The 27,330-nt window shown below is 33.6% G+C and overlaps 3 protein-coding genes across 4 annotated transcripts in view; 1 reads left to right on the forward strand and 2 right to left on the reverse strand.

The window, feature by feature from the left end:
* Window positions 1–1,087: 1,087 nt before the first annotated feature.
* Window positions 1,088–27,330, reverse strand: part of LOC127833221 (CAP-Gly domain-containing linker protein 1-like) — a 606,687-nt gene continuing 580,444 nt past the window's right edge. The window contains exons 22-25 of the mRNA XM_052358378.1: window positions 7,808–7,877; window positions 6,534–6,644; window positions 4,700–4,959; window positions 1,088–1,705 (exon numbers count right to left, since the gene is read on the reverse strand). Of these exons, the coding sequence (XP_052214338.1) occupies window positions 1,502–1,705; window positions 4,700–4,959; window positions 6,534–6,644; window positions 7,808–7,877 (645 nt within the window). The 3' untranslated portion in view covers window positions 1,088–1,501. The remainder of the gene's footprint in view (window positions 1,706–4,699; window positions 4,960–6,533; window positions 6,645–7,807; window positions 7,878–27,330) is intronic.
* LOC127833230 (mitochondrial outer membrane protein SLC25A46-like) overlaps window positions 8,575–27,330 on the reverse strand; it is a 111,568-nt gene continuing 92,812 nt past the window's right edge. Inside the window, exons 12-13 of the mRNA XM_052358398.1 lie at window positions 9,430–9,550; window positions 8,575–8,820 (exon numbers count right to left, since the gene is read on the reverse strand). The gene's annotated coding sequence lies outside the window, so the exon portion shown is untranslated. The remainder of the gene's footprint in view (window positions 8,821–9,429; window positions 9,551–27,330) is intronic.
* LOC127833234 (uncharacterized) lies at window positions 14,215–15,892 on the forward strand. Of its 2 annotated transcripts, none has more exons than XR_008027261.1 (3): window positions 14,215–14,500; window positions 14,834–14,986; window positions 15,425–15,892. XR_008027261.1 is itself a non-coding variant. In XM_052358403.1 (3 exons), the coding sequence occupies exons 1-3, from the start codon at window positions 14,347–14,349 to the stop codon at window positions 15,507–15,509; spliced, it is 387 nt and encodes a 128-aa protein (XP_052214363.1). In that variant the 5' UTR covers window positions 14,215–14,346; the 3' UTR covers window positions 15,510–15,892. The 2 variants fall into 2 exon arrangements, 1 of the variants encoding a protein (XP_052214363.1); XM_052358403.1 differs by having other exon boundaries at window positions 14,834–14,981.

Genomic DNA, 27,330 nt, shown 5'->3' on the forward strand with positions numbered 1-27,330 from the left:
TAAAGATATCTTACTCACTTCAGATCAGCACAAACAAGAGATGTGTTTGTCAGAAACACAATCCCCCCTATTGCGCCACTTTGAAGCCAAAAAGTTGACATTTGACCTTGAAGGATGACCTTGACCTTTCACCACTCAAAATGTGCAGCTCCATGAGATACACATGCATGCCAAATATGAAGTTGCTATCTTCAATATTCAAAAAGTTATGACCAAACTTTAACAAAGGTTAAAGTTTTGGTTAAAGTTTTGGGACACACACATACAATGACACAATGACTGACACAATGACAGACAGACAGGCCAAAAACAATATACCCCTGATCTTTTGATCCGGGGGCATAAAAATCACAAGAATAAAACATATTTTCATGTGAATACAATTTGGTAAATTTGTTAATTCAATGCACTACAATATTATGGCAAGAAGATAATTTACATAAACATAGTAAGACATTATTAACATCTTAATGCTTTTGTTTATTTAAAGACACCATTAAAGCGTCCAATAAATTTATATGCAATGTTAATAGAGTACGGTACATAGTATTTCTTTACACAAATACCGAACACAAAATATATTACAACACAAATACTCTTATGTTAAACAAATTTTACAACGAAATCAAATTTTTCTATTAAAGACAATGTCTTTCAAAGACATTTATATAATAATTCTCAATATGTCTCCCTTTCACAACCGATTTAATACCACAACCCACCTCATAATCACTCCCCTAACAAGAAGTGACCATGCAAAGAAGTCACATCTTTAATATTTTTCCAATAAATAAAGTTTATTATACTTAACTGAGCAAACAAGGTCTTCATAAAATTACAGCACAATACCTTCATCCAAACGTCTAAAGTTATCGAGCCGAAACAGTTTTTTTTTTATTTTTAGCATCAGTTACTTTGACCAACTTGGCACAAAAGCAGTCCCACCATAGGTCTGCATGAAAGCTTCTTGCAAATAAAATAACAACGCACTACCTCCATCCCATCTTGTTATTGAGCCAAATTCATTTTCCTATTTTTTAATTACTGAGACAAACAACTGACAAACCCCACATGCCATGCCAAACTACCTACATGCAAAATTTCAGATAAATACTTACAACCCAAATTAATTAACCTTAATCCGAACTTAATTTTTGAGTGGAATCTTTTTCCATCTTTAGCAATTGTGACCTTGAAATCACTGGCCCTTTAATTACAATCCCTTGCTATATCCTCAGTAAACTACCTGCACATTTCCTCACATTATCTCCATCCTAACTGAAGTTATTCAATGAAAACTTTGTATATAATTTAGCATCAGTGCCCTTGACCTTCACTCAACCTGGCCCAAAATGCAACCCCATGTTAGGTCTGCAAATCCGTCAAGAGATAGGAGTTGGCGCTTGTACCTGCATTTACAAGGTACATTTATTAGAATAATTCCACTCAATTATAGTTTAAAATTATGGGCCTTGGTTAGAGGCCCAGTATGATGACCCTCTTATTTCCATGCTGCAGGTTTCTGAGACTTATCTCCCTTGGTGGCTGACCCAGGCTGTGGCTTTTCTCCCTTGACAACGGCCCCCGCCAGCTTCCTCTCCACCTTCTTGGCAGGAGCCAACTGAGCAACCTTGGGGTCACCGCTGGGGGTCAGCTGCTGGGACTTGTCAGGCTTTTTGGATTCCTGCTTTCCTCCCTCAGCCCCCTGCAGGACATCAATTAAGAAACATCTTAGGTATTAGCAAAAATCATATTCCAAGCTCCAGTGCACAAATATACAACAAGAGAAACATGGTCCATACGGCGCTCACCTGAGACCCAAAGAAACTAAACTACATGTAAATATAATGAGAAGGTGGAGTTCAAAGTAATATAAGTACTTTATAAAAAATAGATATCTAATTTCTAGGCACATTTTTTTTTATCTTGGCTGAGATATTTTTCAAACACATAATCATGTTATTACCAAGGTTCATGAAGATTGAACAAAATAAGAACTTCTAGAGTATTCAACTTATTTTTTTACATTTGACCTAGTTACCTATTTTTTTAGCATACATGTCACAATTTTAAACTTAGCCGAGATTTTATTATGACAAATGTTCTGAACAACTTTTATAAAGATATGCCACAACATGTGGCTAATATAGTGTCAACTAAATTTCACTACAGCAATACAAGGAAAACTGCCATGCCCCCTGGGGGCCATGTTTGTGTTTTTCAAAAGAGCAGACCAATTTTTAAATTCTTCCAAGATTTAAAAACTGTTCCAGCCAAGTTTCTTAAAGATTTATGAAGATTGAACTAAAAATGTGAATTGTAGAGAGTTAAGAAGATTTTACGATAGCCATATAAGGAAAACTGCCCAGACCCCTGGGGGCCATGTTTGTGGACGAACAATAACCAAAAATAAAATTGGCAAAGCTATGATTAGAAATAATTTTTTGATCGAGTTTCATGAAGAATGGGCAATTTATGTGATTTTTATAGAGTTCAAAAGGTAGTACTATAGCCATATCAGGAAAAATGACCCAATCCCAGGCCGCCATGTTTTTCAAAGGACCGGCACCCTTTTCCAACTCGTTCAAGATATCATTACAATATATATTCTGACCAAGATTCATGAAGATTGAACTATAAATGTGACATATCAGGAAAACTAACCAGCCCCTGAGGACCATTTTTCAACAAACAAGGAACATTAAAAACTTAGATATAATTAGAACTAATAGTCAGACAAAGTTTAATGAAGATTTGACTATAAATTTACATCTAGAGTGTTAACAAGACTTTGTTATAATTTTACCTAGTGACCTAATTTTTGATCTCACATGACCCAGTTTCAAACTAGTCCACGACATCATTGCGACAAATGTTCTGACCAAGTTTCATCAAGATTGGAAATAAATGTGGTCTCTAGAGTATTAACAATGTTACAGCTTATGAGGCATGGCAGAAAAAAGTAGGCTATCCCAAAAGATCATTATAAGCAAGTTGTGCTCAGGTGAGCTAAAAACAACGAAACTTTGCAAAAATCCAAAGAATCTATTCAATTTGTTTCCAATGGCATTGAAACATTATCATCATTAACTGTGAAATATACATAAATTTCTTTTATTAGCACTGATGCCATTAAAGCAGATATTGAGTTGTTAAGGGTGTCCAGGCATACAGTGACAGTTTTCATCTTTTCTGCATTGGAAAAGGAAAGAATGGAATTGGAAAAATCAAAAATTGAATGGAATTTTGAAAGGTTGATATTAATGCTAACAGACTAACATGTATAATCTCTAAAAACTAAATTGTCACATTCCTTTCATTGGCGAAAGAGCTACAGTCAAGTAAAAAGGAGTTCTTTTATTTAATTAAATAGTTTTTCTACTATAATTTATTTGGACAATTATGACATTTATCATTTGAATTAGAGACAAGTAGTTGTTTTAACAAGAGCTGTCATAAGACAGCGCGCTCGACTATTTGAGTGCTTGACATAACGTAAGCCATCATGGGGAAATTTTTCATATTAAATAATTTATTAAAAGATCTTTCAAAAAAAAAAAGGAAAAAAAAAAATATTATTTTTTTTTTGGGGGGGGGGATTGAGAGGGGGTATAATGTGGGTGTGGTCATTTATTAGATGATCTTTCAAAAATAATAAAAGGAAAAAAAATGGGGGGGGGGGAAGGGGGGTGAAAGGGGGGTATAATGTGGGGTGTGGTAATTTATAAGATGATGTTTAAATAAAAAATAATATTATTATTTGTTTTTTTTTTGGGGGGGTAGGGGGTGGGGGGCGAGAGGGGAGTATAATGTGGGTGGGGTAATTTATTAGATGTTTAAAAAAATTGGGGGGGGGAGGTTGGGGGGAAGGAAGGGATACTGGGTAGGGGCGTGGGGTATTGTTTGGGTGGAATCCATTGTGGTATTCAGGTAAGAGTTATTTGTTATAGTAATAATAAAATGTGATCATAAATAAAGAAGTTATGGCAATTTAAGTAAAATGTTCAATTATCTAAGTGTTAAAGGGGCCATAATTATGTAAAAATGCTTGATACAGTGGTCTGCTCTTGTTTATAGGTTGGGGGTCATGTTGGTTAACAAGTATGCAACATATAAAAGCAATATGTCAAAAGATATATGAAATATTTGGGGTAGTATGCAAACTTTAACATAGATTTATCAAAAATATGCATATTCTAAGTATAAAAGGGGAAATAATTATGACAAAATGCTTGATAGAGTGTTCTGCTCTTGTTTATAGGTTGGGGTGATGTTGGTAAATAAGTATGCAAAAAATGAAAGCAATATGTCAAGGGACAATGAAAATAAATGAGGTAGTACAAATACTTTAACATTGGCTGCATATTCTAAGTGGAAAAGGGGCCATAATTATGAAAAAATGCTTGATAGAGTTGTCTGCTCTTGTTTATAGGTTGGGGTCATGTTGGTAAACAAGTATGCAAAATATGAAAGCAATATGTCAAGGGACAAAGAAAATATTTGGGGTAGTACGAAAACTTTTAACATTTGCACGCTTACGCAGACGCTCACGCCGATGCCGGGGTGAGTAGGATATCTCCACTATATATATATTTCATATATAATAGTCGAGCTAAAAAAAACTGAACAAAACAGTTGCTTTTTAGTAATGTGAAACAAGTATTTTCTTAAATTATTACACTGTGTCATTTTTACTCACCTTGCTAGGGTTAAAGTGCACATTTCTGCGCACCCCAATGGCCCTATGATGGTTTCCATGGTTACCATGCTGTCTCCCAGGTTTCCTAGCAACAGACTGGTTACCAAGCTGGGCCTGAGACAACAGTTTTATCAGCTCAGCCACCTGGGGGTTGCTGGGCAATGAAGTGTCAGGTAGTTGACCTTGACCTTTGACCTGGTTGAGTAACTTAGTAACCTCTTCAATCTGGTCTGGGCTCAGTATTTTGCTGGTTTGGGCATCTGAAAAAAAAAACAAAAACATTTTAATCTCAACCACATAATTGGCACTAAAGAGACAAGAGTGCCTTAGGTTGGCTTAGTTTAAGGCATCATAATCACATTGTAAAATTAATTTTGAAGTTCAGGCCACAATATATATGATGTTTGTTGAATCAACCTCATCTAATAATTGTATATTAAAATCAACATATTTTTTATTAGGCCTGCAGAGTCATTTTTACATAAACACACACATGAGATTTTTCACAAAATATGTACATGTATTTTTATTCTGCACTGAAAACAAGCCTCTGATTTCATTGATAATTAATACTAGAGCTGTAACGATTACACTAGGTGACGAATACGATAGGTATCACGAATACAGGGTGGCGAATACGAATATTTATTCGTGAATATGAATTGCAATGAACAAAAGTAATACTGACAACTTGACATGACATTATATAGTATGAAACTATGAGTATTTGTTAATTTGATTAATTGAGTATAATTGCATACTGAAAATATGAAATATAATATTTTGAAATAACAATACACTGACTAGAACTGCTTAAACTTTGAACACAGTTTTGAAAACATGATTAGTACTAATAAAATCCTTGAGTAGAACAATTTAGCAACTTGACATGACATTATATAGTATGAAACTATAAGTATTTGTCAATTTGAAATTCCATCTGCTAATCCTTTGTGTGTATGTTTGAGCATCAAATCACTCGTATTTACCTAAATAAACATTAAACAACCATTTAAAGATTTTTCAATTCAATGTCGTAAATATTCAACCGGTGCCCGCTATTTTTGTTGATAATCTCACTGTGTAACATAGTGGGTGGGTAAACATATGAAAGACGCCAGAATAAGGAGAAGAACATTTTAATATAGGGGTTTATTGTATGAACCTTCATTTGTAAGGTAAGATAACATGATAAAACTTTAAAACTCAAAACCATGTTGTTTGTATTCGTCAAATATTCGGTTCGGGAGGTGGCAAATAACGAAAACGATTCGTCAACAGCCGTATTCGAGTAATTCGAATGTATCTTTACATCCCTAATTAATACAAATATTAGTTTTATTTCCCTCTAACTATTAAGTGACAAAATCTGTTGAACAACTGATAAATTTATTGTCGCCTAAGTGCTGACAACAACTATTAAGAAAGAGTAACTGCAATTACATGGCCTTGGCATTATGCAACTTTAAACAAAGGGCAATAGCTCCTAAAATTAATAAATCCCAAAACCATGACACTAAATGCTGTAACTCTTTGAGCTAATTATTCGGTTAAAATTTTATGTAAATTGCACACAAAATGAAGGAGTTGTGCACAGATGCTGTTACGACTTTTGCACAGATTATATATATTTTTAATAAAGGGCAATAACTCCATCACAAAACTTTGAAAATATACCCTGAAGCATTTGAAGATAATAATTGCAGATAATCATAATTGAAAAATTTGAAAAAAAAGATTGATTGCCAAATGTAAGACAAGTTGCGCTCAGAGGCACTCATACCCTCATTACCCATATTGATGGCTGACCCCATCTCCACCGAAACTGACTGACCTTTGACCGCTGACCCCTGTTTGACCTCCTGCTTGGTTCGTAACTCCTGGATACGGTCCAGTTCCCTCTGAAGCTGGGCTGCCTGGGCGGTGTCATTCAAATCTAAGTCCTCTGTAATCAAAGATCACTAGAACATCAAGGTCATCCTTTAAAGATGCTTCATCACAGATGAATTGAGGTGAATATAAATGAGGCAAGAGAAAAATGTTTGCAATCACAGGAAGTCAATACTTATCAAATGCAGTCACTAAAGAGACGTTTTATAGTATAATGATAACACAAATTATATATATTGGAGCATAAAATTGCATTTCTTTTTAACTATCAACAAATTCTAAAAAATGTTATAATTAACATGCATTTTTCAAATAACCAATCTTGTGTGTGTGTTTCCATACTTTGAGTATGACCATTTACTGTCAACACTTTGTCTAAGGCTATAATTTACTGTTAAGATTAATTTATGCCTTGTTTCTGCTCGGATCAAGGTTGCTCAATCACATGACCGCCCAACCCTAGTAATTATGTCTATTGGTAGGGTCAGAGGCAGCCGCTACATATAACATTTCAAATCCAGGGCTCCAAATAATCCAACATGGTGCTGGAAATGTTTATGTCTTCACCCAATAATACGGGTAGAAAACATCAGACAAGTAATAAATGAAGATTTTTTTTTTTTAAGTATCAAATAAAAGAACGTGTATATTCTTTTGGTTTTAAAGTGAAATAATTTTATCATTAAAATGAGAAAATTACACATTATCACAAGCATTGTCTCACTTTACTGAGAAAATTACTTCATTGTTATAACCCCACAGCAAATAAATACCATTTATTTATAAATGAACCTAACAGTCTAATAATACACATTTTTGCTTCTCTTCAAGTAAAACTTTCTTTTGTAAGCAGGGCAAACTTGATTTTTAAAAGAACATTTGTTCTGAAATTGTCCCTTCAGTATGACTTAACTTCAGTAAGATTTCTTCACAGAGATTTGTGAATAGCACCCTTTTTTAAATTGATACAAGCCTTGCCCTAGGAAAACAGGTTTAAATGCAAGGGTGTAATGTCTTTCCAGATTAGCCTGTGCAGTCTGCACAAGCAAGTCAGGGACAACACCTTCAGCTTTCATGGAATATTAAGTTTTTTGTTTCTTTTACGAAAATTCAGGCAGAAAAAGTAGTCCCTGATTGCATAATGCTTAACTTTTTATAATGCAAATGCATTAAACCTCATTTTCAAAGAGAAGGGCTCATATGCAAAACATGACATACCATTGTCCTGTGACAACACAGAGTCGGTATGCTGCGAAGTGTTTGCTTCATTTGGAGAACGGTTCAGCAACTAAAATCAAACAGCTGTATGGTCAAAAACGATCGCATGCTAGCTAGCTGTCAATCAGGTTTTAATAAAAATATCGGAAAAATATTAGGGACAGATACGTTTCTTGAAATCATATTTCAGTTTTTGTAATTTTAACAAACAGCTACTAAACATGTGATTTATAAACCCCTGGATCAAAATTAAAAAACTTCACCTTAAGTTATTTGTCATAAATAAAATCACAACTGAACGTTTCTTCTGTGTGTCTTTGAACAACTGGGATAAAGAAATCATTATTTCAAAACAATAATATTGTTTTCATTCGGTGTATTTAATAACAATTTTTCTTTCCAGTTATTATAATTTCTAAAAAGTACATACTATTTTTATATTCAATATTTTTTAGCCTTAAGAGACCATTGACATTTGAAAAAACTTAGTTGATTGTTTTATTTATACACATGCAGAGACTTACCAATCAAGGTTTGATTTTAAATTGAACTCTACAACACCATCAACTTTAAATAGTGATAATATTCAATAAAATAACCAACTAAAAAATAATAATCTTAAAATCAACTGATGAGGTTTATTTAGAAATTGGGGCCAGATAATTGAGCCACGTTCTGACAAAACTGAACTTTATATATATGCATGTTCATAAAATGTCATCCCAGATAAGGCTTACAGAGGAAACACTTCCTGTCCAAACTGGGTTTTTGTTTAAAAGAATCTTCCTATAAACAAAAAATCCCATAGAAGTGGAAAGTGTTGTCCTTGATTAGCATCTGTGGACAGCACAGGCTAATCTGAGACGACATTTTACGCACATGTATTATGCCCCTGTTTCCGAGGCTCAATTCTTGGTAAATGTCCTTCCAGCTGTATGTAATGTTGGAGCTCATTCTGGTGAGACTCGTGCCTCTGGACTCGCTCGGACAGATCACTGTAGTCCTCGTTGAGTCTAGAAAACAAGAGGCATAATTAACCGTATCCAACGGTCATCATCAATCATTCAAACAAACATGTTTTTGTGAAGAGGAATTCGCATTTCAACAAATATACTGACAAATGAACCAACAGCTTTTAAATATTAGAAAACATCTGAAGAACAGGTGTTTTGTTATAATACAGTCAAAACAGTGCTTTAAATGGAAAATACTTTTATAATTACGTAAAGGGTCCTCTTCATATATTGGCAAAAAGCCATAATTAATTTTAAAATGTCATTGTTTCCAGAAATTAAAGTGTATATAATATATTAAAACAAACTCAATAACACTCAAGAAAATAGTTTTATTTAAAACTTAATTTCATTATATTTTTCCATAAAAAACTTCATGATATCAAACAATAAACTGTACGAAAACTTAAACCAACATTACTCAATGTTCATATCTCCCCAATCACAACGAACATTCATATGTTAAATCTGAGACTTAATCTGGTACTTTAAACCAATTAAAAATAAACGCTCAAAAGCCACCACTTTCTTCTTCATTGCTCAATGTTTTTTGCTGAAGCTAGGTTAGAAACTCTGCAGTCTCACGGTGCGTGCCCCAGGTAAGCCTACCTGTATGACTGATGGGTCAGGTCGACCACTGAATTGTTCTCACTGTCTCTGTGTTGCCTGGTGGGCGGGGAGAAACTCTGACCACCCTGGAAGTAGCCTCTGGCCACATCCACTGAAACCCCTGAACACAGCAATGTACGCTTGCTTGTATGTCAGGTTTGCAGCAGAGTTAGCAGCATACATTTTTGCCGCAGTTGCTCATTCTTTCTTTTCAATACTTCTTGTACATTAGTACATATGATAAATGTGAACCTTGCTCACAAACCATTTTCACTATATGGTTACAAATAAAGGCCCTTTTTATTTTGATACCCTTTGCATAGATGACATATAAGTTTTCTCTAAAAATCTTGGTGGCCTATGAAAAATTTTAGGAGCCATTGGCTAATGGGCCTCTGCAAATGGCCAATTTCTCAATAATTCTTGGAAACTAACAATCCATTCATATTTAAAGAACAAGGGTATGCTACAACTAGGGCTGTTTGTAAAACATGCATGCCCCCCCATATGGGCTGTCAGTTGTAGTGGCAGCCATTGTGTGAATACGTTTTTGTAACTGAGACCTTGATCTTTGACCTAGTGACCTTAAAATCAATAGGGGTCATCTGCCAGTCATGATCAATGAACCTATGAAGTCAAAGGTCAATGTCACAGTGACTCGAAACAGTAAAATGGTTTCCGGATGATAACTCAAGAACGCTTATGCCTAGGATCATGAAACTTCATAGGTACATTGATCATGACTGGCAGATGACCCCTATTAATTTTCAGGTCACTAGGTCAAAGGTCAAGGTCACATTGACTCGAAACAGTAAAATGGTTTCCGGATGATAACTCAAGAATAATTAGGCCTAGGATCATGAAACTTCATAGGTACATTGATCATGACTAGCAGATAACCCCTATTGATTTTCACGTCACTAGGTCAAAGGTCAAGGTCACAGTGACAAAAAACGTATTCACACAATGGCTGCCACTACAACTGACAGCCCTTATTGGGGGCATGCATGTTTAACAAACAGCCCTTGTTTATTCTAGTTTTTAATTCATCAACATTTTATATGTTTTGAAAGTTTTTTACTAGGGTAGTGATTACTTGCTTAAGCAAACATGTAACACAAAACACAAATGAACAACTATAAATAATTGTTTTAACAAAGTGAATTGAAATTTAATTTGCATTTTATTTTATTATATCTCTTGTATTACAGGGGATAGTTACCGATTTATCTACAAAGCACAAACAGTACTAGTATGTGTTAAGTTTGTATTTACAGTTGAAAAGTTCATAATAATAATGTCCAAACTGGCAAACAATAGTGTGTCTGGCATTTTATAGTTTTGACAGAAAGTAATGTATTTCCTGCACAAAAAAGTACTTGTTAAATAATTAAATAAATATTCATGAAGTTAATTATTAAATATATATTTTTTTATATGTTTGCAACAAAAGTATGCTTTACAGTTAGTTTTGTTTTTCGCTACCTGAGCAAATATCAAGGCATGTTTGAATCTGGATCAAGTGGTGTTAAAAACTTAGGATATGTCTTCAAGCATTTATATACCTTTAGCTGTGAGGGCATCAGTGCTTCTCTTATTTGTATGCTCTTAGTAGGGTGGAATAGAGCAGTTTTACTGTCTGTTGTTCAGTGTGTCTGTCGATCAGGCATCTGTTTAAAGAGTTTGTTTCATTAACCCTTTTATATATTTACCTTATTATTGGTGTGTGAGTCTACCTGCATGACTTACAGGTCAAGTTCAAGATTTTCCTGGTGTATTGATTTTTGGAGAAGTAATGGGCCCTTATAGACTTACATAAATACTGTAGAATAGCAGTTTTCAGGATTGTGTTTAAATTGTGTAAAAGTGTAACTAGTTGTGAGATTTTACAGTCCTACTGATATAAACTTTAAATAATGTGACACTTAACAGATAAACGACTGTTCAGTATCGGATCATATTAAATTTACAGCATATGCATTGCTCAACCAAAATTAAATTAATTAGTGTATATGTATGGTCTTTGTAGAAGGCATATCGTTTCCGAACTGTCGGTTACTGTCACCCCATCAACGTGTCCGAACCTGATGGTTTCATCTCTTTAACACAAACAGTTTTTTATCTGATCATGAACACGTTTTCTAAAAAAGTTTATCACCATAAAATGAAGTTCATGTTTAATAATAATGAACATTTCCCAAGACGTTATATATAGAGAATATTATGTGAGTGTCGGATAGAGATCAAGTTTATCATGCGAGGCTGAGAAACATGTAGCCGAGCGCTACAAAGTTTCGAGCCGAGCATGATAAACTTGATCTCTATCCGACACTTACATAATATTCTATTTATCCTATTATTTTGTGGTCCTTTATCGTTCAAAAAGAGTAAAAATACTTTAAAATTCAAAGAAATAGCGCTGGTTTCCCAAGTTGACTCCGAAGTGTTTGTTTACTTCAACGTCATCATTTGCTATGACGTCACATTGAAACATATAGTGTTCTTTAGATAGAGATCGGGAAACCATGGTCTAAAAATATCGATAGTATAAAGCTTAAGTTTTTACCATCGTTGTTATACTATCGATTTTCATCTGGTAATAGGATAATATCATTTATAGCTGTCTGTCCTTTCTTCAATCTGTCCGTGACCCTCTTGTATCCGCTCCTATACACTCTAAAGGATTTTCATTAAACTTTCCGTAAATGTTAAGATCATTGATATCATGTGCATAAGGCTTGAGGCAGTTGTTTCGGCACAGAATAGGTTAATGTCATACTTAAAGGTCTAAATTTCAAACCTCTATTTAAGTATTTGCCCAAAAGTTTCTATACCCTTTGGAAGATTTTATACAACTAGGCTAACATGTATATTAAGATGATGTGAATAAAGTATGCGACAATCATGCTGACTCAAGCTTGAGGTCAAACTTCAAGGTCGAAAGTTAGAGGTTCTATTTAAGTATTTTCTCCATATATTCTATGACCAATCCGGGATTGTCATGACACATGGCCTTAATGTTGTGGTAATTGAGACGATGACCAATGTTCCTATGAAGTTTCATGATCCTAGGCATAAGCGTTCTTGAGTTATCATCCGGAAACCATTTCTCTGTTTCGAGTCACTGTGACCTTGACCTTTGACCTTAGTGACCTGAAAATCAATAGGGGTCATCTGCCAGTCATGATCAATGTACCTATGAAGTTTCATGATCCAAGGCCTAAGCATTCTTGAGTTATCATCCGGAAACCATTTTACTATTTCAAGTCACTGTGACCTTGAACTATGACCTTGTGACCTTAAAATCAAAATAGGGGTCATTTACCAGTCATGGTCAATGTACCTATGAAGTTTCAGGTTTCTAGGCCTAACCCGTCTGTAGATCTGCCATAGTCATTAGCACTTTCTTATGGAATTCTAAAGAAAACGATATGGAATTCAATGGAAATCAATGGAATTTGATGGAATTCCATCTACTTGCCAATTTTTCGTCTGAAGCTGTTATGGAATTGCATGGAATCTAAAATTCCATGCGTTTCTACGGAAAATATGGAAAACACTATGGAAAGTTGGCCATTTTTTTCAATGGAAATCGTAATGGAAAATAACTTATACATTTTCTAGGATGGAAATCAATGGAAAATAACTTAGAAATTTTTTGCTGGTTTCTCAGGGGCAGAAATAGTTATTGACAAAATTTACTAGTACAGAAATAAATTTAAAAATTATGTATTATGGACAACTACTTGAAGATTATTTAATAGAAGTACAAGACATTTCAAAATTGTTAACTGAATAGGATTACAGGATGTTATTAATTCCAATGCATTGGAATTTCAAACCGTTAGTTATTACCTCGCTATGACGATTTTTAATTCACTTCTATGATTTTTTAAGCATTAAAATTAACTCATGTCAATTTTGTATGAATTAATTAATTAACAAAACCTGCAAAGTGTAATACTTTGATGCCATCAAAGTCGGGGCCTACAATAATTTCATTACAGTTCATGACACCAACAACAAAGTAGATCACAGTTACAGCCTGTACGAAAATTCTATGCAAATTATGTACAGAGTCTGTACAAAATCTGCCCAGAATCAAGACAGAATTCATGTTTTCTGTACATGACACAGCCAGAAATTATACCTTCAAATCTGTACAGATTTTCTAAGCAGAATTACATTGAAGCAGAATTTTATCTGTAAAGATTATTACACCAGACAGAATTTTAACACTTATAACACAAGACAGATTTGTAGCACTTTGCATTTTAGCAAGGCAGAATTTCTGTATTTGGTAGAAAAAATGAGAATATTTTACTTCGAAAAAAATCTGATACAACAATTCAAAATGGGACTATAAATAATTTAAGAAAAAGACTTGTGATTTTAGTTTCTAATTGTTTATTGCAGGAAACATTTCTTTATTCACCGAAAACCAACAGTAATGTTCAATTCATACAATATTTAAAATGACCAATTATTAGCAACAAAAATACAGCAGTATTTTTCATACCATAAGGAACATAGAAAGTTACAATTTAATCCAACAGGCTTCAAGGAAAAACTACAATGGAGTGAAATAAGGTTTCATTTTTTACAAAGTTTTTATTCTTTGCTTATTGCTGGATAAATTGTCCCAAAATACTTAAAATTGCTAGAAAATGTTGTCTGCTGTATCTCAGCAGTGACATTTTAAATGGTTTCCAAACATGGAGTGAGATCCAATTACCCAAGTTTGCCCAGTGTGGTAAATTTACTCCCATGTCTTTCATGCTTGGCTCTCTTTTAACGAATATATTCATTGGAATGCGAGTGCTTTAACATAACAAAATTTGTGACGAAACATTATAAGGACAATTGTGAAATTAAGACATAAAATTATAAAAGTGTTGTAATATATATGGTTAAAAGATGTTTGGTTTAGTCTACTTTGAAAAGGATAATACACTTGTAAGTGTGCGACAAAATCTCAGCGACTTGACATTTGAAGTTTTCAAGCGAAAATCAAAATGTTCCATGAAATGGGGCGCAGAAGACTATGAGGAGAGAATTATCATTACCAGAGGTATGTTAAAATTTGCTTTTAATTCTTTTATCAAAATATGCATTTAATCTGATGTGAGTTATGACTTGGCTTTGTTTTCAAATGTGCTTAAAATTTAAACTTTGGTTGTGCATATTCAATTTTGGACAATTAACACAACTAGAGCTTTGTCACAGACATGACGAATACCCCCACATGTCGCATTGACACAGAATATTTAGCATGTTGTCTTCACAAAAAACAGTGGGCACCATACTCCCCTCTTAACATTAAAGAGATTTCCTTGCATTACTTGTGGTAGATTAACAATGGCATTTACAATACAATTTCTGAGCCAAATTTTGGATATATTAGACGGTTGCAAGGACTACAAGGGAACGACAATGGTGTTTTGCAAGATCTTCATGGAGTATGAGACGAGTGGGAGAAGCCTCACAGGAGGCCTTGCCAAGGATGGTACGAGGCAGCCAGCCATTGAAGATCAGAAGAAGATTAGTTTCCTGTAAGGTACACAAACTTATTTTTGGTAATGATATCTTATGTTGTTCATTTTGTTTTTACAAAGGTTAATCCAGTGTTCCAGATTTATCCAGTCAATTAACAATTATGCCATTTCTCTTTTTTTTCACACCACTTTTTTAACATTTTATATTTCTCTCCCAGAAAGTTGGTAAATAATTTCGATGTATTTTAACCCTTTGCATGCCAAAATGTCAATTTGACAATATTTTTCAAAGAAATGTAGTTCTAAATACAAACAGGCTGTTACAATGCCAAGATCAGGTCCAACCATTGTTGGACTTAAACTTGTCTACAGCCTGTATGCAATATAATTAAAAGTATATTAAATTATTCTCCCGACCGGATTGGATTAATGCAACACCATAAGAAGAAAACAACACTATTGACCATTTAATATTTTGTTTTGTATATTTCCCTTTGTAGAAGTCATCAAGCAAAAATGGCCCTCCACCATGAAGGACGCCGTGAAGTATGTTCTTCGAGACATGCTAAAGCCATCCAAAGCTAGTGTTAAACTGACATGTTTAACTTCCAGTCATTTTCCAAGTCTTATCTCCTTTAATTTAGGAAATACTTTCCATGGACGCCAATATTTTTAAATGACAAAATTTAATCTAAAAATAACATTGTCGTACGATCTTTGATAAGATGGGCCCCTGAAATGCCTTGTTTCTGGTACTGGAAGTTTTGCTTGTATATAATTTGCAAGTTTTGACAGTGTACACAACACAGACCCTGAATAATAACACTATTAAATTTTAAGCATTTATTTGTATGATTGATGCCAGGTCTTGTTCATATGGTGTGTATATGGTAAACTCATGGTAAAAGAGGCAGATTTCTACTAAATTACCTTATAGCTGTTGTTTAACTTCTAGGATGAAACTTTAAGTTACATGCACATTTGTTTTTCAAAATCAATAAAATGCCAGTAATCTATAATCTGTTATTTCTATATTTTAATCCAGCTTTCTATTAAATTCCATAGCTTTTTACGGAATTCCATATAATTCTATAGAATTTCATTATTACAATGTGACCCCCAAGGTAAATGACTGACCAAAATACAGGATGCAAGAAAAGTACCAGTTAAGAGAAGACTTCAACAGTCATGTTTAGTTGTGAGCGCTATATCACAACTAATGTAGAGAAGCAGTTTTGCAAGTCAATATGTTGTTAGCTACGCTAGAACCGATAACTGCAAGGCAGTCTGCTGTTAGCTACGCTAGGAACGATAACCACTGCCTGTCTGCACTACCTGCAGTAAAATTATGCAGACGATGAATGCTCGAAGTGTCAGCTCAAACCATCGCATCTGCCTGTTAGAGTTCACCACTGGTACACTGCATCGTGTGTATGTAATAAATAGTGTTTAACAGCTTGTAAGATGACATTGGTCAATCTAGTGTTTATCATTGAAATCTATACATATTGGCTGCTTTCAGGGAAACTGGGCTTGACGCATGTCAAATAAGATTAGCCTGTGCACACTGATTAGCCTGTGCATTGCGCGCAAGCTTATCAAGGACGACACTTTCTGCATTTATGGTGTTTTCTGTTTAAAGAGAGTCTCTGGTACTGGGATGACAATTAATGCATATGCATTAAGCCCTGTTTTCCCCAAAATGAAGCTTAAATTATCTTTTATATCAATAATTAAAAAAAAAAACACCGTTTTTTAAGACACTCTCTTTATTAATTTGAAAAAGTTATGTTCATTTCAAACTTGCAGTATAAAAAGCTATAACATAGCATGGATTCAAATTTGAACAACTGCTGTAGAGAATCCCTTTGAATTTGCAACATTACGAATCAGTTAGCAAAACAAGTCGTTTTAGAATATAACAAGTTATAAGTGGTTGTTTGGCTATTTAAATGATTCAAAGCATGTTATCCCTGGGGTGTGGATTGTGGCATATTCAGGATCATAATTGAATTAAGTTACATACATAAAAGAGTTAATCTTATCATATTAGTGTGACTTAGCCAATTAAATACATTTTTAGGTGACACAGAATTATGCACTTCTGTTAAATCATTGCTTTAATAAATGGGTTCCGAAAATTATAGTATTATAGCTAGTGATATCACGAACATGATCGAATACAATCAATGTAATACAATGAATGTACCGTCGTTGGATGAGAAAGTCACCAATAATCAATTATCTTCTCGCAAAATCAATACCGCTGATTAAATAGAGAGTCATTGGAAATACTGAAATTGAGATAGACTCAGTCGGCAGTCAGTGGTTAGCATCTGTGTTCATTTATTACACAGTTAAAAATACCCCCCTTTGATAATATTGTATTACATATAACCTGTTTATTTTGTATATGAATCTCATTTTTCAACATTAAAAGTTATATAAAATTATGTGGTCATAGTATGTTTAATATCTTTGTCCTATTTGTCCGCTTGATACATTCAGCTGAACATACCAAAACTATTGACATTTATTAAGTCTATAAACACCATGAAAACCTAAACCAAGAGACTCTTAACCATTAACACTATGTTTCATTAAAATTAGTTCACAAATAAGGCATTTATATTGTTTGCAGGATGACCTAAGTTTTGAATACATGTACTCTTGACTAAGATTTGATCTTTGTTATGATATTGTCATTATAAACATTTTGACCAAATTTCATCAAGATTAAGTAATACATTGGTACAAGTTCTGTGTTACCTTTAAGCTGCTGACCTGGCCTCGTGTTCACAAAACATTTTTCGCAATCGAAAATCGATTTTGCTTGTCATCGAAAAAGGATTTCCATTGTAGTTGATAGGCACAAATCGTCACCTTAGTGTAAAACAGTGATAAGTCCATATTTCAAAATTTTACAGGAGAGTAAAAAAACTGATTGTTATAAAAGATTGAGCTTTGATTTTAACACTGTTCACATTTTTATACAGTTTTTTAGCTAAAAATATATAAGATAAAATGTATTTCAGTATATTGCTACCAAGTAATATTATATTTGATGAATTTGCAGATAACTTCATTTGACTCTGAAATATTTTTAGTGCAATACTGTAACAAGTGCACTTCTTACTATATTGCACTGGACATTCTTTGTGCAATAACTGAATAAGGTAAGTTATTATGGTTTAAAATCAAACAATTTACTGAATTTCTAGTAAAATTAAGAATAAAATGTTAAAGGATATTGAAAACAAAATAATGTTTACACCAATGTTGATGTAGGAAGCAAAATTATGAGCACTGGCGTTCTGCCATGCATAGCATTATGAATCTTTTTAAGATGAAATGAGTATTTTTTCATTTTTAAAAAAACATCTTGCATATTAATGAAAAAAAACACATGTATTTTTTGATAATTTATTAATCAACTTTAAACAATAATTTTGCACCGGTATTTCATTTAACATAATTATATTTGTAACAACAAGCATCGAAATTTAATTTGTAAACTTCAGAAAAATAATTTCATTGGAACAGGCACAAATTGAGGAGTATGACAACATCACCACACATTGATACAGTATACTTCGGCTAATATTATTTAATGTGAGTTAAATACAATTTGTCAAATTTGAATGACAAAAAGTTTAACCAATAAGACAAACAAGACATCTTTTACTACATGACTTTTTCTTCTATATTGATGAATCATTACAATTTCATGGCTTCACCTTGGCTGAAGTTGACAATACTATCATCTTGAATTTTACTGTCATACTCCCAGTATATCAGTATTGATATATAAAAAGGCTACTGATAAGCCCACATACACTTTTAATAAAACTAGAGAATTGTGTTGCACTTTTTAACTTTAAGTAGATAAAAGTTCAAGTTTTCTTCTTAAATTTTGTTGCAAAATACCATGATTTCTTACAAAACACTCAGGAAAAAGTATCCAGCATAAATTTGATCATTATTGTAGCTGAGAGTAACGAGAGCGCCGATGGCGTTAAAAGCATAGGTGCAAGATACAGGGAAGAATGGCGTCACGTGGTATGATGTAGTTCGATATCGCCATCCGCGAATTTCTCAAATCAATAATTTCAAACAATTACCGACTATTTAAATAGATAATCTTTCCATTTACATCAGTGTTTGAAACGCTTATGAAAAATAATTACCCAAGCCTTTCAAAATTTAAGCACGGACAGATCTGTATCGATTCTTTTCTCTATTCTTTTCACAAATGAAAATAGACGCTACCCTATTCGTCTGCGTCAAGAATTTGTCGTAAAACTTGTGGTAAGCGTTAGATGCAGACGTGCACAACAGATTGAGTTCTGAATACAGATTTCTGAATGCAGATTTTTATAGAAACTCCTCACAGCAGTTACTTCCCTTGCTTCGCCCGGTCAGTAACTTCTAGTATAAGGGAGGCCACTGCGTAGGAGATTGAGATTTATAGTGCAGATAGAATTGTTTTACGAACGAAATTTGTTTTAGGTTATAAGAAGATTTTTTGACATAAAACGGTCTTAGAAAAATTCACTAAAAACGGTGACAGCAATATTCTTGGAAGAAAACGTTAGAAAAACGTTTCCAAAAAAATTTTGTAAGAATGACCATATACTAAATTAAATAGATATTTCGTCTGATTTTTGATCAGGTAAGGCTTCATAAAGGGCAACCGATGGATGTGGATTTTCGAAATGTGGTATATACCATAAGCATAAGTGCGTAAACGCACCTATGCTAAAAACAACAGTAACAATTTGTTTATCACTCACAGGGCAAATCTTTGTAGAATGCATCACTAGACTGTTATATTTAGCCTGAGGAATGGTCTGCTTGTAACCAGGCCTGAAAGTCCTTTCAGGCAAGGCAATTGCAAATATTGTGAGCGGCAATATCCTTAAGAAGTACAAATGTATTTCCACGCTAAGTAAAGAAACAGGGATTTCGAGAAAAGTACTAAGACGGGCCACTGCAAAGGCATTGATTGCTATTCCAAAGAGAAAAATTTTCCTGGAAAGAGAAAGAATCAAAAGGGAGGTGATCAACTTCATGGAGCGACACGAGTTCTGTGCTGAAAACCCAAATACCAAGGTATCAAAATCGTTTTTTTGTTGCCTGCATCCTCACTATATACTTTTGACAAAGCTGATAACCTGAAATACATGTTCATGCAGCAAACATAAAAATTTTGCTATGAAATTAAAAAGCATTTGCTCTGTAGGAATAGATATTTCACCAAACCCAGAAACGGTTAGCAAGAAAGAATCTGAATAGGACATGACAGATATGCTAACCAATAAAATACAGGATGACACAGAAGTCGAGTTTGAAGAGTTGAAATGCGTAGAAGAAGAGGGGAAGAAGAAAATGAAATAAGTTAAATCCAAGAACACAAAAGAAGAGTATAATCAAACATACACAACTGCAGTTCCGAGATTTATTACAGCATGTTTCTAGGGTGAAGACGCAATATACTGCCATAAGAAATCTAAAAGCCAACTTGCCAAGAAATGAAATATTGATCCATATGGATTTTGCAGAAAATTTCACATGCAGCAACGCCGACCAATTTCAAAGCGCTTATTGGAACAGCACAGGAGTTACACTGCACCCGGTAGTTGCTTACTATAAAAAAGAAGAAGAGCTGAAACACAAGAATTTGATTTTTGTTTCTGATGTCACAAACCATAATTCCACAGTGGTGGTCACGATCTTGAAAAAAACTAGTCCCTGACATGAAAGCATCGAGTATGACTGTGTTTTATAATGGAACTGAGTATGAAACCACAGCAAAAGAACTCGAGATGAAAAACCCCAATTCTGTTTCGGGAACCATAAAGTTGCATGCATTATTTGCTGCACACAATCAGTTATATACCGCCAAGGTCTCATATTACTGTGAAGCCTGTTCAAAAGGCGAATACTGTGGACACTGGAAAATAGGGCTGCAACAATATACCGGTATATCGGTATATATCGCAATACGCAATCCGCATATTGTATTGCGATATGATTTTCATCATACCGGTACGAAATTTTTACAAAAATTCATTCACATTTCGTCCAGAAAAGCCATCCGAAATAATGATAAAAAGGTAAACAAAACAAAGCAGTGTAAATTATTTTTTACGTAAAAAAAGCATTCTAAAAAGTGTATTATACGGAGTAGCGTTGTTACATGGGAGCATTCATTCGATGCTTTTGAACAGATTATCGTTGAATTAATTGCGCACAGCTGTAAATGTTTCGTTCGATTCTGATTTGAGCATTATTTGTAATCCGAATTTCGGAAATACGCTTCCAAATTTGAATGCAAACGCGACAATAAAAAATAATAGCGTCAAATAAAAAGTGCTTTATCCTTTGTCTCAATAAAAAGCGCGCGAAAATTATACAGACATGTAGAACGTCGCATGGAAAGTATGGGTGTATTTTGTGTTGTATAAAAACAGGAACATCACGTCAGCTGAATTACACGTGTTCAGTGGGAAAAACGCCCCGGTTGGACGTTATTTCATCACATCTTTAAATAGTAACAATTGCAAAAATGTATTTGATACTTAAGAAAATTTGCAAATGTTTGTGTTTCTTATTATTCTTGAGCACATTTATAATAAATATTTACCAGAATTTGCTTTAAAATTGGAATTTATGGGATTATTGGGTAATTGGCAAGTTATAATTTTGGTACAAGTTAGCAATATATTGCGATATATTGCAATACGGGTTTTTGAACTGACAATATATTGCAATACGGTTTTTGGCGTATTGTTGCAGCACTACTGGAAAATAGACACTGTACCAGAAAAACACAATGTAAGTAACGAAGCCAGTCTACGCGAATGTTCACTTAAATGGAAGTTGATAGATCATGAAGGAAATTTCGATGAAAACAGAAAAAAGTACAGAAGCTAAACATACCTGAAATGTGCGCAGACAGAAATGGCTCTTCACATATCGCAGATGAAAATGTGTTGCGCAAAGTCTCTGATAAAAATGAATCCCCATTGATCAAACAAGTCAAAGACCAGAGCTCCAGCTAGGTCTAAATTGAAGGGTTCTCCGCCCTGCCCCTCGGCCCTGCCCTTCCTAGGGGCCCCCCTCCCCCTGCCCTTTACATTTTTATTTTTTTTCCATTAAATTATGATAATTACCGGTAATGAATCTCTTATTACATTGTTATTAATTTATTCCTCATTGTAGACATTTAATGGTTTAATAATAATGGGTATAATATATTCTAACAATTATTAAAAACATATAAATGAACATGCAGCAGCAACAGGAAGCATTCCAGAGACGCAAGCGCACTTGAAAGTGCACTTTTGACAAAATACTGCGCGTTGAAAGTGCCCTTTTGACAAAAAGCCCCTCCTGCCCTTTTCAAATCCTAGCTGGAGCACTGAAGACGCATACTATCTTGTAAAGTTGGATGATATCGTCTACCCAGGGAAACTTTTCAAGGTTAATGATGATAAACAGGAGGCGACAGTTTTATTCAAGGAGGAAACTCAAGGGGAAGGAGATTTGTTTAAGTGGCCGTTAAGAGATGACATACAAGATGTTGAATTCGAACAGTTTGTACGTGAAATCCAAGAGCCAACGGCTTGCAGCAAAAGCAAAAGGCAGTTTAAACTTAAAGATGCCCATTACATGTTTTTGACACCACTTTCAATAGCCAATTGCTTGTAGTTAAAGCAAAAGGCAGTTTATGTAGTTTGTTTTGTGAAAATTGATTGTTTTGACAAAAAGTGTCAGGTACGTGAACTCGAAAATAGTTCTAAGAAGTACGTATATAAACTACTGTAGAACTAAAAAAAAATGGTTGTTTTTATTAAATGTGAACGTTTTAATCATAATGTTTGCTATTTGAAAATGTAAACGTAGTTGACTTAGTTGTAATTGCATGTTGTCTATAGGAACGAAATAGACTTGTCAAGCACAATAAAGGGGCCGTCCAACAGATTTTGGCATGTATTGAAGCTTGTCATTAAATGCTTTATATTGAAAATTTAAACATTTGAACTAAAAATCTCCTGTAAAAAAACAAGAATACAATTTAAAAAAAGGAAAAAAAGTAAACCTCAACAGGGCTCGAACCACTGACCCCTGGATTCCTGGTGTAAAAAGCCTCCCGCCTAGACCACTTGACCATCCACCTCATGTTTTGAGCGGAAGTATTTTATAGCTATTTAAGCAATCCTTGTAGTTTCCCAAAATATCGTCTCGCGTCGATACAACGCTTTTTCTGTTGGACTTTAAGAGTTTTTTAAATCTATGTTTTTCCATGTACTTGTGTATTTAAAGATTTTTCAAGTTAAGCCATTAGATTTTTATCATTTTTGTATGAAACCAATGAAATGAATTAGGCATGCTTATAAAGATTCTTTGAATTATACGTATGTACGTTTGATGGTCAGGTACGTTAAAAATCCAAAGGTTGTTAACATACTTGATTTTGGCTGAGATATTATTTTTTCCTTGTAAGAAAATATTAATGATGTTTTCGTAAAAATGTATGTTTGAATTTGATTTTTTAAACCAACGTTGTTCAAATGTCATTTATAAAATCCTTTAAATGAACAGCATGATTTAACAAACACCCCTTTTTAAAACTTGTTAAGTAAGTTTTAAAAAATGATGACAAAAATTCAAATGATTAACAAAAAATGAAATAACAGTCAGGAATCTGTTAAGCACAAATTACCACATATAATGATAAATAATAATTGAATCTGTGCGAGTTGATTTAAATGTATTGATGTGTTAAAATGAATATAACGTACGTGACATTAGAATATCAGTGTGTCAATGATTATGCAAATATTATGAAAATTGGATATTTATTTTATTTTATGTACAGTTTGGTGTTCAAGTTGATTTTAATAAAGTTCCTGGTTCAATTGCTTTGTTTTAATTTTCCAACATTTCTCTTTGTGTTAATGTTCCTTTAAATGGGATTCAATGCATAGTTTCTAGCTCTGATATCATCATTTGGCCTTGATATATTACACTTATCACTATATTACACCAAATAACTTTGCTGGAAATCAATCTTATTTTGGTGCAATAAGTGAACAAGTGCACTTGTGACTTTCTTGCACAATGCAAAGCAGTTTAAATGAAAAAAACATTGGTGCAGTAAGTAGACAAGTGCACTTATTTACTTACTGCACCGAACAGAATTATGTGTGCAAATAATACAGTATGACATTTTCTTAAAAAGTACCAATTAAACAGGAATACCATTCTGATATTTATTTAGGACATGTATGACATCATTTAAGATCATTTTATGTAAAAAAGTCATTTTTGAAAAAAATGTCACTTATCACTGTTTTGCGCTAAGGTGACGAAATGAAATTCGATGTCAGTAAAAATCAATTTTCGATTGCAAAATCGTTTTGTGAACACGGGGCCAGGTTTTTGACCTCACTTGACCAAAATTTTACATTGACCTTATATTGTACAGAAAACTACTTTTAGTTCTAAAGTGGTAATTATTTGCTTTATATTATTTTGAATCTAACATGATTGTTAAAATATAATACGCCTTTTCTCCACAAAACAATACAAACATGCTTTGTTTCCAAGTAAAGCAGAAGTTAGAAGATCAATTTATGAAAAAAAGTCACAAACATTTCAAATTGTGAAAAATTGAGTCACTAACTCCTCAAAATTGTTTTTAAAAAAACTAGTCACTAACCTTTAGAAATTGGGAAATTATGTTTTTGTATTGTTGCACTTTGTTACTAAGCTTATTTTGGCCATTTAATTATGTTCAAGCTGGAAGTAATTAATATTTCTGCAATCTAAATGCTGGTCTCACACACTTGTGATACATACCAGGTGTTGGCCATCTCTCATATGAGTGGTGACATATTCCCTTTAATTTCTTAAAACTGCCATAAATCATGGTCATTTCTGCAAATTTCAGGAATTTGCATATTTTCAGAAGTATTCATGCATTTTTCACTATTGGCTTATTGGAATACGTTACAATTAAAGACTTTTCTAACACAACACTTTTCAAACTTGAATATCTCCCTCATGAGTCAAGATTTTGATTAAACTTTTTAGATGTGATCATTTGACTACATTATGTGCTAGCTCACAATACAATCATTCATCCGTGACGATAGGACACTTTTGCACGGAGGGTACCGTAAGTAGGGTTTCATCTTGTTGTTCGTGGAAACGTTCTTACACCACGAAAACATGCAATTAATTTAAAATAATTTGGCTTGTTTCAATACTCAGGAGTGCAACAGCGCAATTTAGAAGACATTTATGTTTTGATTTTATACTTCTTCACAAATTCAATGTGGACTCAGGTGGAAGCATATCCCATTTGTTTTGGGCCATGCACTGAATGACCCAACAGAGAAAACGGTTACAGTATGCATCAATATAGTAAACTAGTATCATATTTTCATTGGATGGGTACTTTTGCTGTTAACAAAATTGATCAACACAATTATGCCAAGTTAACTGTATTGTAAAACATAGTAATACCATAGTCAAATATCCATGTCAAACAGTTTAGAAAGGCTGTTTTTGTTAAATATTGTGGATATGTTCGATTTGTAAAATGCTTGCGTCCAAAATTGTGAGATGGCTGATCCAGGCGACACTCAAAGAAGGAAAAAAGTCCTACAACATTTATAGGTTTTGATTGCAGAATAACTCCATTATTTTTTGCAGTATAATTGCATTTAATGTCGCACCCTTATAACACCATTTAATTTAATACTCTGTCTACAGATAAAAGGTCGCATTTGGTGGTTGAATGATAATTAATTAAAGAAAAGTCTAAAATGATATGGTTAATAGCAGTGGACTTGTAAACTTGTTAAAATCCACTTAATACTACAATTTGAACTAAAGTGTTTGTTCAAGCCATTTAAATATGGCAAAAAGATATTATTGCTTATATTGAGGTATGAAAACCATTGAAAACAAATTATAACAATTTTATATGCAGTAATATGCAGATACTTATATACTGCAATAGATGGTCTTGATGAAAACAATTAGCACATTAATGTATTCTATGTTAAAATATGCATGTCCATTAATTACAAAGTATCTTGTGGAGCTTGTTTTAAATTGCATAATAAGAGTACGAATTGAACTTTCTAAAAACAAACCTCTTTAACCAATGATGGAAAATACTGAAAATACTTTTCCAAGTAAGAAGTAACAGTGAAAGCATTGTTTAGTTGAGTGTGTCTTTCAGTTTCAGGTTAAAGTTTGTCATAATGACTAAACTAGCCTGCCTAAAATCTTCCTTGTTACGGAGAACACTAATTGTTATTAACCAGTAGTTAAAGTGTGCATTCTCGATTCTGTATTGAACCACTAAAGAGCAATGAACAATACATCCTACTCCAGATTGAGTGTTTAAATGTCAAAATTGTTTTTTTAAAGATGACATAACACAATTTCCAAGCAAAAGTTTGTTTATAGCTTGAACAATTTCAAACATAAATGTTGTAAAAGCAAAGTTGGCCTTCAGACTAAAATATGCAAACGAAATAAAAAATTCCTACACAAAAAAGATAAAAAATGTGGAAAATAAAAATTAGAACACAAAAAGTTAATTAAGAAAAAGAATCCATTCAAGTCATTATAGCATAGTCTCCTAACATGTAAGTGTTGCTTTCAGTCCGTATCATACAGAACTAGAGATGTGACAGACAATGATCCCCCGTGACACATGTTTGCGCATGGAAATGTATTGTCCAGATACACATGCATACCAAATATAAAAGCAATATCTGAAGGGAAACAGTGAGTATGAGCCTTTTTCGAATCATGGTCGTAGATTTTGAAACCTGGACACTGACCTCAAGGTCAAGGTCACAGGGGTAAAAAATTGTATTCGCATGGAAAGGTGTTGTCTAGATACATGTTCACGTGCGTACCAAATATGAAAGCAATATCTGAAGGGACACAGAAGTTATGAGCCTTTCTGGAAAAGTGTGATGCCGCCGCCAACACCGCCAAAAAGTCACACCTATAATTTATTATGTCACACAATAATACTGAAAACACATGTATTCTCAATTTGAACCATGTCTTATGAAAACAACATCAACCACACTAATTTCCCAATTTTAGTCAAAACGCTGCAAATGTTTCCAATCCAAAGGGACCTGGCCACATTTTCAAAATGGTGAAAAAAACATAGACGTTACTAAGGACGATCTTACGGACTGACAGTTGGATGGACAAGTGCAGTGCTAAATGCCTCCTAATCTGTGGGCAAATACAAATAACAAAAAGGTCATAATTTTTACAAAAAAGGTCATATCATATCTTTTCTATATGATCATATTTACATTAAGGTCATTCAACTTAAAAGATTGAGCAAAATTGGCTA

This window comes from Dreissena polymorpha, chromosome 6 (genome assembly GCF_020536995.1).
Source record: "Dreissena polymorpha isolate Duluth1 chromosome 6, UMN_Dpol_1.0, whole genome shotgun sequence".
Classification (NCBI taxonomy): Eukaryota; Metazoa; Mollusca; class Bivalvia; order Myida; family Dreissenidae; genus Dreissena; species Dreissena polymorpha.